The following is a 17,980-nucleotide window of genomic DNA, read 5'->3' as shown; positions in this document are numbered from 1 at the left end:
ACAAATACTGAACGACGAGGAAAATTCAAAACGGAGAGTCCCTAATCAAATGGCTAAATCAAAAGCCCAAATACACCAAACGAATGGACAATTGTCATATTTCTGATTTGGTACAGGCATTTTCTTAAGTTAAAAATGTGGATTTAACTTAGTGTTATAGCTAGTTAAATCTCTCACTTGTATGACAGTCGCATAACATTATAGTGACCACAGTGTATGAACAAAACAAACAGACATAATAGGTAAAAATGCCAAAAATAGGTGTGCAGCAATTACAATGGTACAACAACACAATTACGGGATGTATAAACACAAAGCCACGCGTCATATTATAAAGAAACATAAAAAGGCATATAAACAAAGCATATTAGCAAAAATAAAAGAAATAGAGGTATAGGAAAAATATAAAAGAACCGAGGTTGTAACATTGAAGCATATTAGCAACATATATTATATTACATAAGTTATCATACAACAATAACACAATAACGAGATGTATTAGTATTGAGCCACGTGGTATGAAACAAAGAACACAAAAAAGCATATAGACAAATAGATATAAGAAGATGCGGTATGAGTGATAATGAGTCAATCCTCCATCCAGGTCTCAATTTGTAAAAGTAAACCATTATAAGTAAAAGTATGGTCTTCAACACGGAGCATTGTCTCACACCGAACAGCAAGCTATAAAGGGTCCAAGGAATGACTAGTGTCAAATATTCAAACAGGAAAAACAACGGTTTAATCTATATAAAAAACGAGAAAAGAAAACACTTATGAATCACAACAACAAGTGACAACCATTGGACATCAGTTCTATTACGTAATATCGTGATTGTTTAAATGGGGGTATAAGAAATATATAAACCAGAGGTTGTAACGTTGAAGCATATTAGCAAAAATGAAAGACCAGACTAGAAAACTTATCATAGAACAATAACACAGTGACAGGATGTATAAGTACAAAGTCACGTCAAATGGATACCACCAAAACAGACTAAACGGTAAAAATAATAATCAGAAAACCAAACAAACGAATACTATTACACGTTATTAAGATGATAAACAACGTCTGTACCCAGAATTTATACTTCAAGACCATCGTGTATTATTTGTGCAGTCTTGGTATAGTCAGATTTTATTTTATTTTGAAGAAAAAGGGCGAGACTTCTTTGACATTTCTGGTTCATCAACTATCTGATTAAACACCGGTAATGTCCCAGAAAGTTGGAGTAGGTACTGCATGCTCTTGAAAACCGATTAAGTTGGTAAACGTTTATCTCATATGCAGGTGAAGTTGGTTTATTTCTACTAACGGTGGGGTAAATTGATTATTTCAAAATTAAAAATCGTCAAGTTTGTCATAGATTCTGGTACTGGGACGACCGTGTATGTCTAATTCGAAGTCTAAAATTGAAAGGGATATATTAATGAAACCAAATCAGAAAAACTTGGATTGTTAATGAAAAGAACATCATCAATACATCGCAGTTTCTGTTACACTAACTCATTATATTTTCATTATAACTGACATAGCCATATATAGCTAGAGGCTCTAAAGAGCCTGTGTCGCTCACCTTGGTCTATGTGAATATTAAAGGAAGCAGATGGATTCATGACAAAATTGTGTTTTGGTGATGGTGATGTGTTTGTACATCTTACTTTACTGAACATTCTTGCTGCTTAAAATTATCTCTATCTATAATGAACTTGGCCCATTAGTTTCAGTGGAAAATGTTAGTAAAAATTTCCAAATTTTATGAAAATTGTTAAAAATTGACTATAAAGAACAATAACTCCTAAGGGGGTCAACTGACCATTTCGGTCATGTTGACTTATTAGTAAATCTTACTTTGCTGAACATTATTGTCGTTTACAGTTTATCTCTATCAATAATAATATTCAAGATATTGACCAAAAACAACAAAATTTCCTTAAAACTAACAATTCAGGGTCAGCAACCCAACAACAGGTTGTCCGATTCATCTAAAAATTTCAGAGCAGATAAATGTTTACCTGATAAACAATTTTACCCCATGTCAGATTTCCTCTAAATGCTTTGGGTTTTAAGTTATAAGCCACAAACTGCATTTTACCCAATGTTCTATTTTTAGCCATGGTGGCCATCTTGGTTAGATGGCCGGGTCACCGGACACATTTTTCAAACTACTAACCCAAAAGATGATTGTGGCCAAGTGGTTTCAGAGGAGAAGATTTTTGTAAAATATTACTAAGATTTACGAAAAATGATTAAAATTGACTATAAAGGGCAATAACTCCAAAAGGGGTCAACTTACCATTTCAGTCATGTTGACTTATTTGTAAATCTTACTTTGCTGAACATTATTGCTGTTTACTGTTTATCTCTATCTATAATAATATTCAAGATAATAACCAAAAAAAAGGGCAGATAGATCTTCACCTGTTTAACAATTCTACCCCATGTCAGATTTGCTCTAAATGCTTTGGTTTTTGAGTTATAAGCCAAAAACTGCATTTTACCCCTATGTTCTATTTTAGCCATGGTGGCCATCTTGGATGGTTGGCCGGGTCACCGGACACATTTTTTAAACTAGATACCCCAATGATGATTGTGGGCAAGTTTGGTTTAATTTGGTCCAGTAGTTTCAGATGAGAAGATTTTTGTAAAAGTTAACGTGACGACGGACGACGACGGACGCCGGACGCCAAGTGATGAGAAAAGCTCACTTGGCTTTTTAGGCCAGGTGAGCTAAAAATAGTAGTCATCTAACAAACTTGTTACGATAGTTTTTCACAAGACAACGATGACGAGTTTACAGTACATAACATCTCCAACTTTTATAATATAAACTTTCAGTTTTAAATTGGATAACCATTAACCTAATACAGCTTAAATCACCGAAGATCAGTCTGCGAGTTTGAGACAAGCAGCCTAGCACTATAGAGAAATATTTAAGAATTTAAAAGACAGAACAAAGTTTTCTTATTGAAAAAATGATATGGAAATAAAAAGCATTAGTCTAGAAAAATGATAACTCCATGGCCTAATAAAAAAGCGACAGAAAGCCAAATAACTAACACAGGATAGAAGTTCATTACACATAAACGGAAGATATAGTATATGACCCAATCTCCATGGGTGAACTCATGTGCTCCATAAGGGTGAGCACATCCTGTTTCACCAGTTTTAGTCAACGTGTTGCTAATGGAAACGAAGTAAGTCATTTTTTTAAATAATATATAGTTATTTCTTGTTTTATTGTGTTAACAAGGCTGACAAATTATCCTTCTAATTTTTATTTTTGAAATTAAAAAAAAAAGGTAATCTGTCAAACAAAGATTTTAATCGCGATCTATATGAGTTTATTTTTATAGTTATCTCCTTAAATGTTTAAAAAACGAATTTTTATCACAATATTGTTATCTAATGTATAAAATTAAAAATAAGTTATCAATATTTTGCATAAACTTTGATTACCACACTTTATATACACGTTACACAATCACACCATTCCTCGTACACCATTACACTATTCCATTTACCAGTCACCATAGCACCATATACCTTACACCATTACACCATAAAAAAAAATTTGGGAAGTTTACACCATTCAAAGGCTGTTTGATCTTCTTAATCCTACATCGACCACTTGACGAACTCTTTTGAATAAAAATCCTTGATATTGACATTGAAATTGAGGTCAAGATCAAAGGTTGAATTGATTTGTAAGAGTAAGGCCTTTACTGTTAATTCTTACTGATTCATATTAAATCTATTAGATCTTTTGTTTTAGGTTACAATACATATGATATTGACAAAATCCACCCGAAGTAGCCATTCTTTAGCAATAATTTGGCATGAAAGTACCTAGAAAACATATATTTCCTAGAATCAGTGTAAAGTAATCCATCATATGAATTATTTGTAGACTCGAAAGAGCAAATTATCTCCTTTATTTTAAGCAAAAATATGTAGAAAGCATTTTGTTTTCGAATAGCGTAATGTAAGCTATAAATATGTTCAACATATGTAACACTTCCAAATTTGTCCGATTCCCACCAATAAGTATATTCTCCCCAATCGTGTCCATAATATTAGTTACATAGTGTGCTAGTGACACAATACGGTATATATGGGGTCAGTAAATTCCATATGGGGTGAGAATGAAGCTCGAATCCCCATATGGAATTTACTGACCCCATATATACCGTATTACGTCACTAGCACACTATACAAAAGAATTAATCTTACCGACTATCTTAACGTGTAAAATTTAGACCACTGATCTATCAAAATGAGCAAGTCTTCAATACAGTTAGCATTAACACGATTAAGAAATTACTCCATTGATCCTACAAAAACAGATGTCAACAATGACAACTTGTTAGATTTAAATGTGTTTTATGAATTTATTTCAAACTTAATCATCAATTTCTTCGTCTGCTGAAACCTTTAAGATTTTTTCTCAGTACTGTTTTGTTTATCTAAAGGGACACCACTACTAACCGTGTATGAAATAAGCCCCGCCTCCCTACTACCTTATATGGAATATAAAGGGACGTAACTCCACTACTAACCGTGTATGAAATAAGCCCCACCTCCCTACTAACCTTATATCAAATATACACGGTTCCACGAGGTCGCTTTTAACCAATCACATTCCTAGAAATGTATAGGAGGTAAGATAATATTCAATATTGCCAAAACGTAGTTCGCTTTCATAACCCCCAAACGTGTTCGATAATTGTTGTCGCCAAAACGTGTTCATTTTTAAACACTAGAACGTCGAACGTCTTTTAGCGCTAATACATGTATGTCCTAAATGAAATCAATAGCGTTTACGACGATTCTATAATGTGGCACGCAGTTAATGAATTAGTCATTTTCAGCATTAATTTGTTCAATGCTGGTTGTTTATGACTGGCATTATTTCAAATTAAATCTGTACCATTTGACCGAAATTGTTTATTGTCCAGTTGCCAGTATTTTATGCTCATTAAAGGCGAGTTCATACAAATAATTCTAGTGCAGTTGAATAAATTGTTTACTTGAGAAAAAAATTGATTATAAACTCCAATGATGCCTTTAATATTTATTTGACGGCGGGCTTTCAGCAGTTCTGATATTTTAAAAGATCATCAAATCATAAACCGGTTTTAAGTTTTTGATCATAACTAAAGACACACGAACTAAACATAACGTCCAGTGTTAAATATTTTATTCATTATGTGAACGACATCATGTTAACAATAAATACTGTAAATAGGTTCTATTATCATTTAGGATTGAGCCTAAATTTTTACGGTAATTCGGAATAAACACTAGTTGGGATTTTAAACTAAAATATTTAAGAGCGAGTAAAAACCGATTTTTTATGACTTCAGTAAGAAACTATTCCAATCTTCATTATTGAATAGAGGCCGTTTTAAATAAAAGTTGCGGACACTTTTCTACGTGTTACATATGACCTCAACATTATCATTTTATTTTAAATTATAGGTTTTAGATCAGTTTAATCCAAATAATAAGTTGCGATAAGTTACAGTATAATATATTCAAATAATTGAATACTAACGCGAATACACGAACGATTGGAATATAGAAGTTGAGCTTTGATCAGTTATTTTTTTTTTATAGAAATTATGACAATTTCCTGATTGCATAACAACACTGATATCGGAAAAAACAACTTCGATTTTCGAACATAAACCATTCTGCTATTTTTCTTAACAATACGCTAATGTTTCCTGATCGTCTTATGTAACATTGTGGTTTTTAGTTATAACTCTCATTTGTTTGCAAACTAAATGTTCGCTATAATTAATCGCTAGATTCAGATAATACAAACTAAGGTTGGATTTTAATTTTTGAACGGTTGTGACAATAGATATTGAACATATACTTTATTATGTTTTATGTTAAACTGTCACATAAGGAAGACAATTAATTCTCGAAGGAATTAGTCTTGCATGGATTCGTATCAACTCAAGAGCAAATCATATGTTTAACGTTTATAGTGTAATCGTGTTTGCATTTACAAATAATGTCAACCTCCCCCGACAGAGGTTGGGCATGGCTCGTCCTCTTAGGGTCAGTAGGAGAACACATCGTAATGGGCTATTTAGCGTATGCCAGCGGAATGATACATATCGCACTACTAGAAAACTTCAATGCCGATGTATTAACAACAACATGTATTTCTGCACTATTTTTAGCTTTAATGACAGGCTCAGGTAAATGAACCTTTTTGCATTATAGCTTTCAAATGAAACATTTGCCATGTATTGTAATTGTAGTTACGTCATCATGTGTATCTTGTACAAGGGGAAAATCAATACACACTTACATTAGTTATTTTAGTGTTATACGAGAATCCGTGAAGTCATTTAATACTAAATTGAATACAACTGTTTTCCCCTATAACGAGTACGTATACCCTCTCAACCACGACAAAACGGAATACACTAAATCAATAGTAATATAGTTATAAAGAACACAGCATCGTCAAGAAACTCAAAGAAGAACAATATAAGGAATTAATGTAAATTGTTACGAATTATTAATTGTTAATTATTAGCAATTGGTCGTTTTCTGTTCTTTATGGTAAATTTGCAGGTGTATGGCTTTCATTATCAAATTTAATATGGAATCATATTGATTGATTGATTGATTGATTGATTGATTGATTGATTGATTGATTGATTGATTGATTGATTGGTGTTTGCTTAACCTCCAAATGTTAATATTTTGTTAAGACGAGAACGGATTAGCAAATACTAAAACTTCATAGTACAAATGTAGTATGGTAGGTTTGAATAATGTCAACTTCCTGCCAGCTGAGAACGTATTGTGATATTTCTGTTATTGAAAGCAAGCAAGTGTTTCGCAATTGCTTATGGTTATGTTTTCAGGACCTATTGCCAGTACCATCATCAATCGATATAGTTGTAGAGTGGCTATGATACTAGGGTCACTCATGTTATCCACAGGACTTGTCTTAACAGGGTTTGCAGAGGATATCAAATGGACATTTCTTACATTTGGAATTCTTGCAGGTAAAATTAGAAAACCGAATTCAAAGGCAGATTCAAAAGAATGAGTCAATAAAAACTGACAAAAGAAAATGCTAGAATATATTACTTGGCTACCAGACGTTTGATTTAATAAGTCAGACGCACGTTTCGTCTATATAAGACTCATCGGTGACGCTAAGATCAAAATAGTTACGAAGCCAAACAAGTACCAAGGTGAAGAGCATTGAGGATCCAAAATTCCCAAAAGTTGTGACAAATACGGCAAAGGTTGACTTACAAAACGAATGGATAACAAACATTCGCAAGTACCATGGAAACTTATCACAAATACAAAAAAATATGCGTTTCACACCAGGAAACTATCCTCGTGTTTCTTAGCTATTATCATTCATTTTTATTCTTTGGAATGAATACGATAACTTTTTTGTAATTCTGAAAAATTTGAACCTGTATTCAAAATCAACATCAAACACTATAAAGACAGAAAATAAACCACACTAAAGTTATGTGCTTTTATTATTAAATATTGGAACGTGCAAGTGGTGTGACACATTAGAATTCAGGGGTCTTTTAAATCTTGGCACCTTATTACAGAGAATGTTAATTTAGATAAAAAAAAATGGTAACGAAACGAAAAAACAGAATTTCAATATTTTTTAAAAAGCATTATGAAATCTTTCAAAATATATGAATATGACACGTATTCAAGCACATATGAAAGTATCACTAACTGCGACCGAACTCAACATAAATCTATAATAGCAAAACGATTAAGAACAGATGTGCATCATCTGCATACGAAAACTCATATATTCGTCTGTAAGAAATACTAGTATTTGAGAGTTAAAAACTTATTTCATTTTTCATTTAAGCATCATTTAGAAGTTCTATAAAAAAAGGCGCCTAGTTGTCAAAATTGTCTTTATGGTCAATCTACTGTATAATAGTTCTGTTGACACTGAAGTTGTTAATTCGAACCCCGCAAGTTCTACTCCAATTTTAATTGACAATAATGTTAAGATTTTCGGTCGTTCCAAGATTCGTGATTCTTTTCATGCACTCCCATTTCCTCAAGCAATTAAACCTTACCACAACATTTTATCAAATTGTACTGAAAATAACATTAAACATCTGATTTTTTTTTTCAGGAATAGGATTTGGGTTATGCTACAACACTGGGTTGATAGTGATAGCGTTTAACTTTGAAAAGAAACGTAACATGGCGTGTGGCATAGCTATATCAGGTGGTGGAATTGGACCTTTTATTCTTACTCCTGTTTTCCATTTAATATATGAGAAATACAATTATTCCGGATATTTTGTATTATTAGGAGGCCTTGCATTACAAAACTGTGTGTTCGGTGCCATATTTCGACCATCTAAAACAGAATTTGCAATGAAAACTGCGAACTCAAACCGTAAGGAAAGATTCTGTGATTCTGTGTCGTCATATATGGAGATAGTTCGAAGTGGATCAATGTTATGTGTATGTTTAGGATTCTTTCTGGCAAATATTAGTATTTATCTACTCTACATACATTATCCTGAGTATTGTCTCCATACAAAATCAACGAAAATGGAAGTGTCTATATTTTTATCAATAGCCGGTATATCTGGTTGTTTTACACGTTTATTATTTGGTATGGCTAATAACAGTCATAACATTGACGAGTTACTAATGCTTTTTGGAGTGTTTAGTTTATTAGGTTTAGGCACCGTCATTTTTCCTTTATTCAGTTCATTTACAACGGCCAAAGTGATGTTTGCTTGCTTACTTGGCGGATATTCTGGTTGCTGTTGGGCAGTTGTGAATTCTATAGTTATAGATATTTTAGGACATGAGAGACTCGCACATGGTGTTGGTTATCTCATGGTATATTGCGGAGTTGGGACATTCATAGGACCACCTCTGGCAGGTGAGTTTTATTTTCTATATTTTTTTCATACATATTTTTACACTAGATTAAGTATGATAAGATTAATTAGTTTCTGATTTTAATAAATTTGCAAAGTTGATTAATCTTTCGTTCTTTTTGGCAGACATCAATGTTGTTTAATTGAAATTATTTGATCGGGTATATTTTTGTTTACAATATGACTTTTTCTGTATTCCCTTTAGTGATAACCGTAGGAAATCGGTTTTAATTGACACTAGATTCAAAAGGATATTTTTTATTTGTTGTTTGAAATCTTTAAAATTCTACAATATTTTTGTTATTTAAAAGTCTCATAAAACTACAATCTAAAATTATCTTTAAATACTCTATATTTTTATTTTTAGCCATAGCGTTGTCAGTTTATTTTCTATCTCTGAGTTTGACTGTCCCTGGTATCTTTTGTCCCTTTATTATAGTTATTTATAGCTTTGTGTGAACCCTCTTACAATAAATGCCAATTCTGCTCAAATATATCTTAAAGTTTTCTACTATCTGCCAGCGTTGCCATTCCAAATTCATAAAAGTTCGTATGCTCCAACTATATGTTTAGCCGCATTCACTTAGCAACAAGAATTTAGATAGATCGGCAAAAAATATATTAACCCTATGCAAAAAAGATTCATAAATTAGATCGAAATTTTAAAACTGTTTTCAATTTATTTTAATCCATTTCAAGTCATTTCAATACCAGTCATATAGATTACCTTACGGTCATTTAAGTTGTTTAAAGATGTGATTAAGCTCGCAAAACCAATTAGCCGAGCCCTCGTTGAACAAAAAACTCATTGGTAGTCATTTTAAATTTTAAAGTGTCGGCCTTTTTAAAAGATGAATCAATCAAGCAAAACAGCATACATGTGTGAACTACGTAACATATATTCTTGGATGTCAGATTTTAAAAATGCATCGAAAAAGTAAATCAGTTAAAAGTACAAATAAAAAAAATATTTTAAGTTGTTCATATGCAGTAGCTTTCAATAAGAAAGATTGGTGATAAGAGATATGAAAACAAGCGTCATCGAAGTAATTTCGCTAAAACAAAATAAAACGAGAATGCTGATTACAAATTTCAAATAACTTTAGATATATATAAAGCGTTAGAAATTGTTTTCTGCTCATTTAATTTGCAGTTTGATAAATATGAATTTGGTCTCAGTCTTGCCAAGTAATAGACACTACCTGATTTTCGTATGAAATGTTCATATAATATTCCTAATGACCACGATTAGATATTTTGAACGAATAATAATTATCTGTTGTTTTATTTGTTAGGATTTATCATTAACTATGGTGGTACTTACGGAGATTCATTCATAGTGGCAGGTATGTATAACTTACAATTTTTAACGAGACCAAAGAAAAATAACGCTTATAAATCTTTCATACACAACTGTGAATTTCAGATATAATCTTTGTCTTTGACGTTTTTACATGACTTTGAAATATAATATTTTTATGTATTTCAGGTATTTTGTTAATTATGGGAGGATTTAGTTGCCTTTGTTGTACAATGTGCCATAGAGCAGTGGACACCAAAGCAGATATTGATGACTTTGAATTCACTGTAGCAGCTGATGAAAATAAGCAAACTATTCTAGCTAGTAATAAAACAGAAGAAAATGATAGTTTTTTTATTGAAGAAATAAAAAATTTGAACATCGATATTAGGTTTATAAAGAAACAGTAAAACATAATTTAGAATTACATAATAAAGAATAATTTACTGCTCTTAACGTTATGAAACTTTATTGTAAATTCAACGGTTCTTGGGTGTGGCTCTAGGTTAAATTTTACTACTGTATATATGTCATATGTATAATCCCCACACAAAAACAAGAGGAACATGAGAGCCTATTGTTATCCTGCTGTTTTAGGCATTTGACTCATTTGTAGATCTTACACTTTCTCACGTCCTATAATAATGTTAACGATTATACATAAACAAAAACTGTAAAAGGATTAGGTCCAGTAAGACCCCTTTTTGGTCCCAACTATACCAGTTTTACAAAACTGTTAAAATGTAAACTTTCAGTTATTTATTGGCAAGTAAAGTGCTTCTGTTACATAAATATGGGTTGTTTTTTACAATACAATGCACATCATCGGGTACTAGCATCATTAAGTCATTCTAAATTACTGAAATCTTCACAATTTTAGCATTTTAGTTAAATTTTTATTGGTTTCTGTATTAAATGAAAGTGGTCGCATTTGAGTTCATTCTTAATCTTAAAATGTAAGTTGTATTTGATGATAATACTTAAAATATATAAAGATTGAGGACGAACACGGATGCGGCCACTTTCATTTTTGACCAAAATAACATCTGAAAAGTGAGATTTTTGGCATATTTGATGATTTTTCATATTTAAGCTTGAATCGGAGCGTTTTTAATGACTCAATCAGTTAAAATATTTCACATAAACTTATTGAATCAACTGAAATAGATACTTAAGTGTTTAAAAAGTGTCCAAAATCTTTCGTCAGATGAACCTGAAATTTGAGGCCAAAATCGGCCCTTACCGGACCTCCTCATTTACAAAAATAAAAACTATTTCTGGACAGTTACCCAAACAATTAGTTGTCCCATTTGTCTGAACTTAACTTGACAGGTAGATATATATCTGTTCAAAAATTTCACCCCTACGTCAGTTTTGCTCTTACAGCTTTAGTTTTGAGACGAAATCAAAAACCTTACTTTTATCCCTATGCTCGATTTTTAGAAACTGCCACCATGATTTTTATTGGATGTAATCTCCGAATACAATCAACAAACCATAAGAAACATCAAGAAATGCTTTAAGCATTTGGCCTAGGAGTTTCACAGAAGATTTCTGAAAAAGTTCTTAGGACTGTCACAAAAAATGTACAAAAAAGCGTTTTAAGGACGACAACCCCTTAAGGGGTAAATTGACTATTTTGATCATGTTGACTTATTTGTAGATCACGATGTATTTTTAACCGTAACCCAACAATGGTTTTTCGAACTTGTCTAAAATTTTATAAAAGATAGATCATGACTCATTTATCTCATTAACTCCTGTCACTTTTGCTCTAACTACTGTATTTTGTTTTTTACATATAAGCCAAAAACTGTTTTTGTCACCCATACTTTATGTTTAGCCATTGTGGTCATGTTTGTTAGCGGATCAACACGTCAGATACATTCTACAAACTATATTCCCTAAGTAACTGTCAGTTAAAGTTTGAAAGTATTTAGCCCAGTAATTTGAAAAAAAGAAGACTTGAACGTAAAAAAAGGATAGATGTTTGAAGGGCAATAACTCCTCAAAGAGTCAATTGAATATGTTGATTCATGCGAGTTATTTGTAGATCCTACTTTGCTGAAAATTTTTGGCCTTAACATTTTTTTTCTTTCTAACTATTATAATATGAATTATTAAGATAATTAACAAAAAATGTAAAATTTTATAAAAATATTATAAAAATTATTTCAGACAGTTACCCTACAATTGGTTTTCCATGGCGGCCATGGTTTTGATGAATTAAAACTTCGAATAAAACTTACAACCAAGGAACATTCAGTTTAAATTTGAAGGTATTTGGCCCAGCAGATTCAAAGAAGAAGATTCTTGTAAATAATTTATGACGGCAGACACCAAGTGATTGCAAATGCCCACATGAAAATTTTCGGACCCCAGTAAGCTAAAAAAAAAAAAGTCAATTTGAAATTACATCATCACGTTCCTACAAAGTACCCACTATTTAATTTTTTTTCTTCAGAATTACATGACTCGTACTGCATACATAGCAGGAGATGACTGCTTACTTTATCGAAGTCATAACTACATTCTATCTTAATAATGTACTGTGGTCCAAATTCTTGCAATCCCACGAGTTTTTGATTGTATGCGACCCATTATATCGTCAATACAACTGACATAAAGCCATCACAGGCAATCATCTCAGAATTTTTTTCTATATACCTTAAAAAATTCTGAGATTAGTGCCTCTGGTGGCTTTATCAATTATAATGACAATGGTTCATGTCTGCATTTGAATCCTACACTATGCTGTAAAATTCCATACAACTATGTAATTGAGCTAAACATATGATTGAAAATCCGCTATTCAAATTCATATCACACGCAATGTAATGTTGGTAGTTATGTTCATTTATTTTATGATTTATAGATATCAAATGTACATGCTTTGTCATTTCGGGTCTTTTATAGCTGACTATCGGATACTTACATATCAAAGCTTTATGCCTAATGAAAGTTTTTCGAAAACACATGTCGTGGGCGCGAATTACATGCAATACATTTATACAACCTTAGACTCTTCGAAAGTTGTTGCAAAGATTCTGTTGAGCGATACTCATCTTAGAACTGTTAAAACACATACCTAAATTCAACCTTTCATTCTTATCTCATTTCAAGAGGTCAAAGTTCCTAAATCAAAAGATATATTTGACAAAACCTTTTGAAATTTTGGGTTCTCAATGCTCTTTAACTTCATACTTTATTTATGAGACGTTTTGGAGACAAAACATGCATCTGTTGTAGAATCACTTTAATCCTGATATTTATGATGACTTTATTTTATAGTTTTCTCCCCTTAAAAAAGACAATAACTTCATACATACTGTATTAGACTTGGCTGTTTTTTTTTATTACAGATCCTTGCTTAGCATATGTTCAACATATGACTTTAAAACCATCGTTTCATTTCATTTGTATGCTTTAGAAGAGCAATCATGTCAGATCAACATAATACAAAATTTGATAGTTTACAGAACATTTTTTCCAATAATTGATTACTAAAACAATAGGAATACATGTATTATAAAAAATGCTGCTTGTAATATAGAATTGAACAATTAATCAATTTTTTGGGGGAAAGTATGCACATTTCCAAGTTGCATAACATAGACAATTCCATCAATAACAAATACCAAAATCATTTTTAAGGGCTGCTTACATCAACTTCATTTCAACATTGGTGGAAAGCTGTCTCATTTGCAATCGTACCACAATGAACCACACCTACTTGTTTTTTTTATATTAATATTTATAATTCGACGGCAGAGGTCGAATTCTGAAGAGTTAGGGCAAGTTTGAACACAATACCAAAGCTTGATACAGTCTGAATTTTGATTGTGATCAAATTTTTTACATAAAATAGGTTTCTGAAACAAAATAAATGTGGTCAATGATCTCAAAAATCTATAGTACAATACTGTGAGTGTGCAATTGAAGATGTCTTCTTGAAACTTCTCAAAATTTAAAATTTCACAATTTTGAGGAAAAAAATTGAACCCCACCTCCCTTTGGAGTAATTTTCCATTAACTCAAAATCCCGGCCTTCCCTTTGTTAAATGGAACCTTGTAGTACAATTTAAGAGAGATCCATACACTGTAACACAAGTTATTGCCTGGAAGCTAGGAAAATGCTTGTTTTTGGCCCCTTTTTTGCCCCGAATTCATTCATGATTGGGGCCTTTAACCCCCAAACTTGATCCTAGCCTTCCCTTTGTGATATGGAACCTTGTACTACAATTTAAGAGAGATCCATACCCTGTAACACAAGTTATTGCCTGGAAGCTAGGAAAATGCTTGTTTTTGGCCCCTTTTTTGCCCCGAATTCATTCATGATTGGGGCCTTTAACCCCCAAACTTGATCCTAGCCTTCCCTTTGTGATATGGAACCTTGTGGTACATTTTCAGAGAGATCCATACACTTGCACACAATTTATTGTCCAGACACTGCTTGTTTTTGACCTATAATTCCTAAACTGTTGATACATTAGCCCCTAAAATCAATCCTAACCTTCTTTTTGTGGTATTGAATCTTCTTGTAAAATTTCATATATTCCATTCTCTTTTACAAAGTTATTGTCCAAAGGTCTTCGTACCATGACGACAACATCATAGCAATATACAAACACAAAAACATTTTGAGATGGTATAAAAAAAACTAGAGGCTATAAAGAGCTTGTGTCGCTCACCTTGGTCTATGTGAATATTAAACAATGGACACAGATGGATTCATGACAAAGTTGTGTTTTGGTGATGGTGATGTGTTTGTAGATCTTACTTTACTAAACATTCTGGCTGCTTACAATTATCTCTATCTATAACAGTACTTTCTGTGGAAAATATTATTGAAAATCTTCAAATTTTGAGAAAATTGTTAAAAATTGACTATGAAGGGTAATAACTCCTTAGGGGGTCAATTGACACCTTTGGTCATACTGACTTATTTTTAGTTCTTACTTTGCTATACATTATTGCTGTTTACAGTTTATCTCTATCTATAATAATATTCAAGATAATAACAAAACTAGAGGCTCTCAAGAGCCTGTGTCGCTCACCTGTTAATGTGTTTACTGATGTCGGCCATCTTTGTTGGTAGGCGGGGTCATTAGACACTCTTTTTAAAAATAGATACCCTAGTATTATGATTGTGGCCAAGTTTGTTTAATTTGGCCAAGTAGTTTTAGAAAAGATTTTTATACAAGTTACAAAAATGAGGAAAAGTTATTTAATATTGACTCTTAAGGGCAATAACTCCTTAGGGGGTCCTCTAACAATTTTGATCATGCTGACTTATTTGTAGATCTTACTTTGCTGAACATTATTGCTGTTTACAGTTTATCTCTATCTATAATTGTATTCAAGATAATAACGAAAAACTGCAAAATTTTCTTAAAATAACCAATTTAAGGGCAGCAACCCAACAACAGGTTGTCCGATTCAACTGAAAATTTGTGAGGGGATATATCTTATTCTGATGAACATTAAAATCTTGAAAAATTCCCTAAATGTCTTGGTTTCAAAGATATAAAGCAAAAACTGCATTTTACCACTATGTTCTAATTTTAGCCATGTCGGCCATTTTGTTTGGTAGGCTGGGTCATCGGACACATTTTTTAAACTATAAACCACAATGATAATTGTCGCCAAGTTTGATTAAATTTGGCAAAGTAGTTTTAGAGAAGAAGTTACAACCAGGTGCTCCGCAGGGCGCAGCTTTATACGACCGCAGAGGTCGAACCCTGAACAGTTGGGGCAAGTATGGACAAAACATTCAAGCGTGATACAGCTCTGAATTTGGATTGTGATCAAATTTTTGACATTACATGTTTTTTTTTTACACAAAACAAATGTCAAGATTTTACAAATCAATTAAAGATTTCTTCTTCAAACTTTTTAAATCTAAAATTAAATAGTTGATCATGACACAGCATAGGTTTCTGACACAGAACGAATGTGGTCTAATGAACTTAAAAGTTTTTTTTTGCCTTTGAGCAATTCACTATGCTGTTGAATATTAATCCTCTCAAAAAAATGTTTGAAGAAATTTTCTTTTTATTTATGAAATCTGAAATGAGAAAAATTTAACCCCCCCCCTTTTTTTTTCACATCCCCGTTTCCCTTTTTCCAAAACTGATATCAATTCAAATTTCTAATGGCGTTTGCAACAATAACTACTCTTTTAAATACATCATAAAATATTAAAGTGTAAAATAAAGTGCTTGTTATCACTGAATGGTAAAGATTGGTTGGTAGTAAAAGTGAATATACATTGTTTATTGTATAAAACAATAAAAAAAAACTTCATCAGCAACATTTTATATTGGCAAATTTCCAATGAAGTTATTTACATAAAGTTATTGGCAAATAAAAATAGAAAATGACATCATAGTCATGTCTGGCAAATGTCCAACATACATTATCTAAAAACATTTTAGATAAGATAAGGAAAAAAAGCTTCATCAGCAACATTTTATATTGGCAAATTTCCAATGAAGTCATTTACATAAAGTTATTGGCAAATAAAAATAGAAAATGACATCATAGTCATGTCTGGCAAATTTCCAACATATATTATCAACTACTATTCTATACAAAGAAAGATAACTCCAATTGAAAATTAATTGCTATTGCACAATATTGTGCAATTAGATATTTCTTGCTATTGTGCAATACTGTGCAATTGAAAATTTCTTGCTATTGCACAATATTTCATATGGAATCCTGATTTGGACCAACTTGAAAACTGGGCCCATAATCAAAAATCAAAGTACATATTTAGATAAAGCATATCAAATAAGCCCAAGAATTTAATTTTTGTTAAAATCAAACTTAGTTTAATTTTGGACCCTTTGGACCTTAATGTAGACCAATTTGAAAACTGGACCAAAAATTAAGAATCTACATACACAGTTAGATTTTGCATATCAAAGAACCCATTTATTCAATTTTTGATGAAATCAAACAAAGTTTAATTTTAGACCCCCATTTGGACCAACTTGAAAACTAGGCCAATAATTAAAAATCTAAGTACATTTTTAAATTCAGCATATCAAAGAACCCCAAGGATTCAATTTTTGTTAAAATCAAACTAAGTTTAATTTTGGACCCTTTGGACCTTAATGTAGACCAATTTGAAAACGGGACCAAAAGTTAAGAATCTACATACATAGTTAGATTCGGCATATCAAAGAACCCCAATTATTCAATTTTTGATGAAATCACACAAAGTTCAATTTTGGACCCTTTGGGCCCCTTATTCCTAAACTGTTAGGACCAAAACTCCCAAAATCAATACCAACCTTCCTTTTGTGGTCATAAACATTGTGTTTAAATTTCATTGATTTCTATTTACTTAAACTAAAGTTATTGTGCGAAAACCTAGAATAATGCTTATTTGGGCCCTTTTTTGGCCCCTAATTCCTAAACTGTTGGAACCAAAACTCCCAAAATCAATCCCAACCTTTCTTTTGTGGTCATAAACCTTGTGTCAAAATTTCATAAATTTCTATTAACTTAAACTAAAGTTATAGTGCGAAAACCAAGAAAATGCTTATTTGGGCCCTTTTTGGCCCCTAATTCCTAAAATGTTGGGACCAAAACTCCCAAAATCAATACCAACCTTCCTTTTGTGGTCATAAACCTTGTGTTAAAATTTCATAGATTTCCATTCACTTTTACTAAAGTTAGAGTGCGAAAACTAAAAGTATTCGGACGCCGGACGACGACGACGACGACGACGCCGACGCC

General features: G+C 32.0%; 1 protein-coding gene across 1 annotated transcript; it reads left to right on the top strand.

Annotated features, from left to right (window-relative positions):
- The first annotated feature begins 5,774 nt into the window (after positions 1–5,774).
- LOC139502076 (monocarboxylate transporter 12-like) lies at positions 5,775–10,682 on the top strand. The gene is made up of 5 exons (XM_071291417.1): positions 5,775–6,216; positions 6,895–7,038; positions 8,166–8,933; positions 10,227–10,277; positions 10,421–10,682. Exons 1-5 carry the CDS (start codon positions 6,027–6,029, stop codon positions 10,639–10,641), a joined length of 1,374 nt encoding a protein of 457 aa, XP_071147518.1. The 5' UTR covers positions 5,775–6,026; the 3' UTR covers positions 10,642–10,682.
- Positions 10,683–17,980: the final 7,298 nt, after the last annotated feature.

The sequence above is a fragment of the Mytilus edulis genome, chromosome 13 (assembly GCF_963676685.1).
Source record: "Mytilus edulis chromosome 13, xbMytEdul2.2, whole genome shotgun sequence".
Lineage (NCBI taxonomy): Eukaryota > Metazoa > Mollusca > Bivalvia > Mytilida > Mytilidae > Mytilus > Mytilus edulis.
The sequence above is the reverse complement of the archived record's forward strand: the minus strand, read 5'-3'. Positions and strand labels throughout refer to the sequence as shown.

Bases quoted from the DNA above. Each gene is read 5' to 3' on its own strand.
- LOC139502076 (XM_071291417.1), top strand. From the start codon at position 6,027: ATGTCAACCTCCCCCGACAGAGGTTGGGCATGGCTCGTCCTCTTAGGG. The intron at 6,217-6,894 runs GTAAATGAACCT...TTATGTTTTCAG, and splicing joins AGCTTTAATGACAGGCTCAG to GACCTATTGCCAGTACCATC. The intron at 8,934-10,226 runs GTGAGTTTTATT...TTTATTTGTTAG, and splicing joins CATAGGACCACCTCTGGCAG to GATTTATCATTAACTATGGT.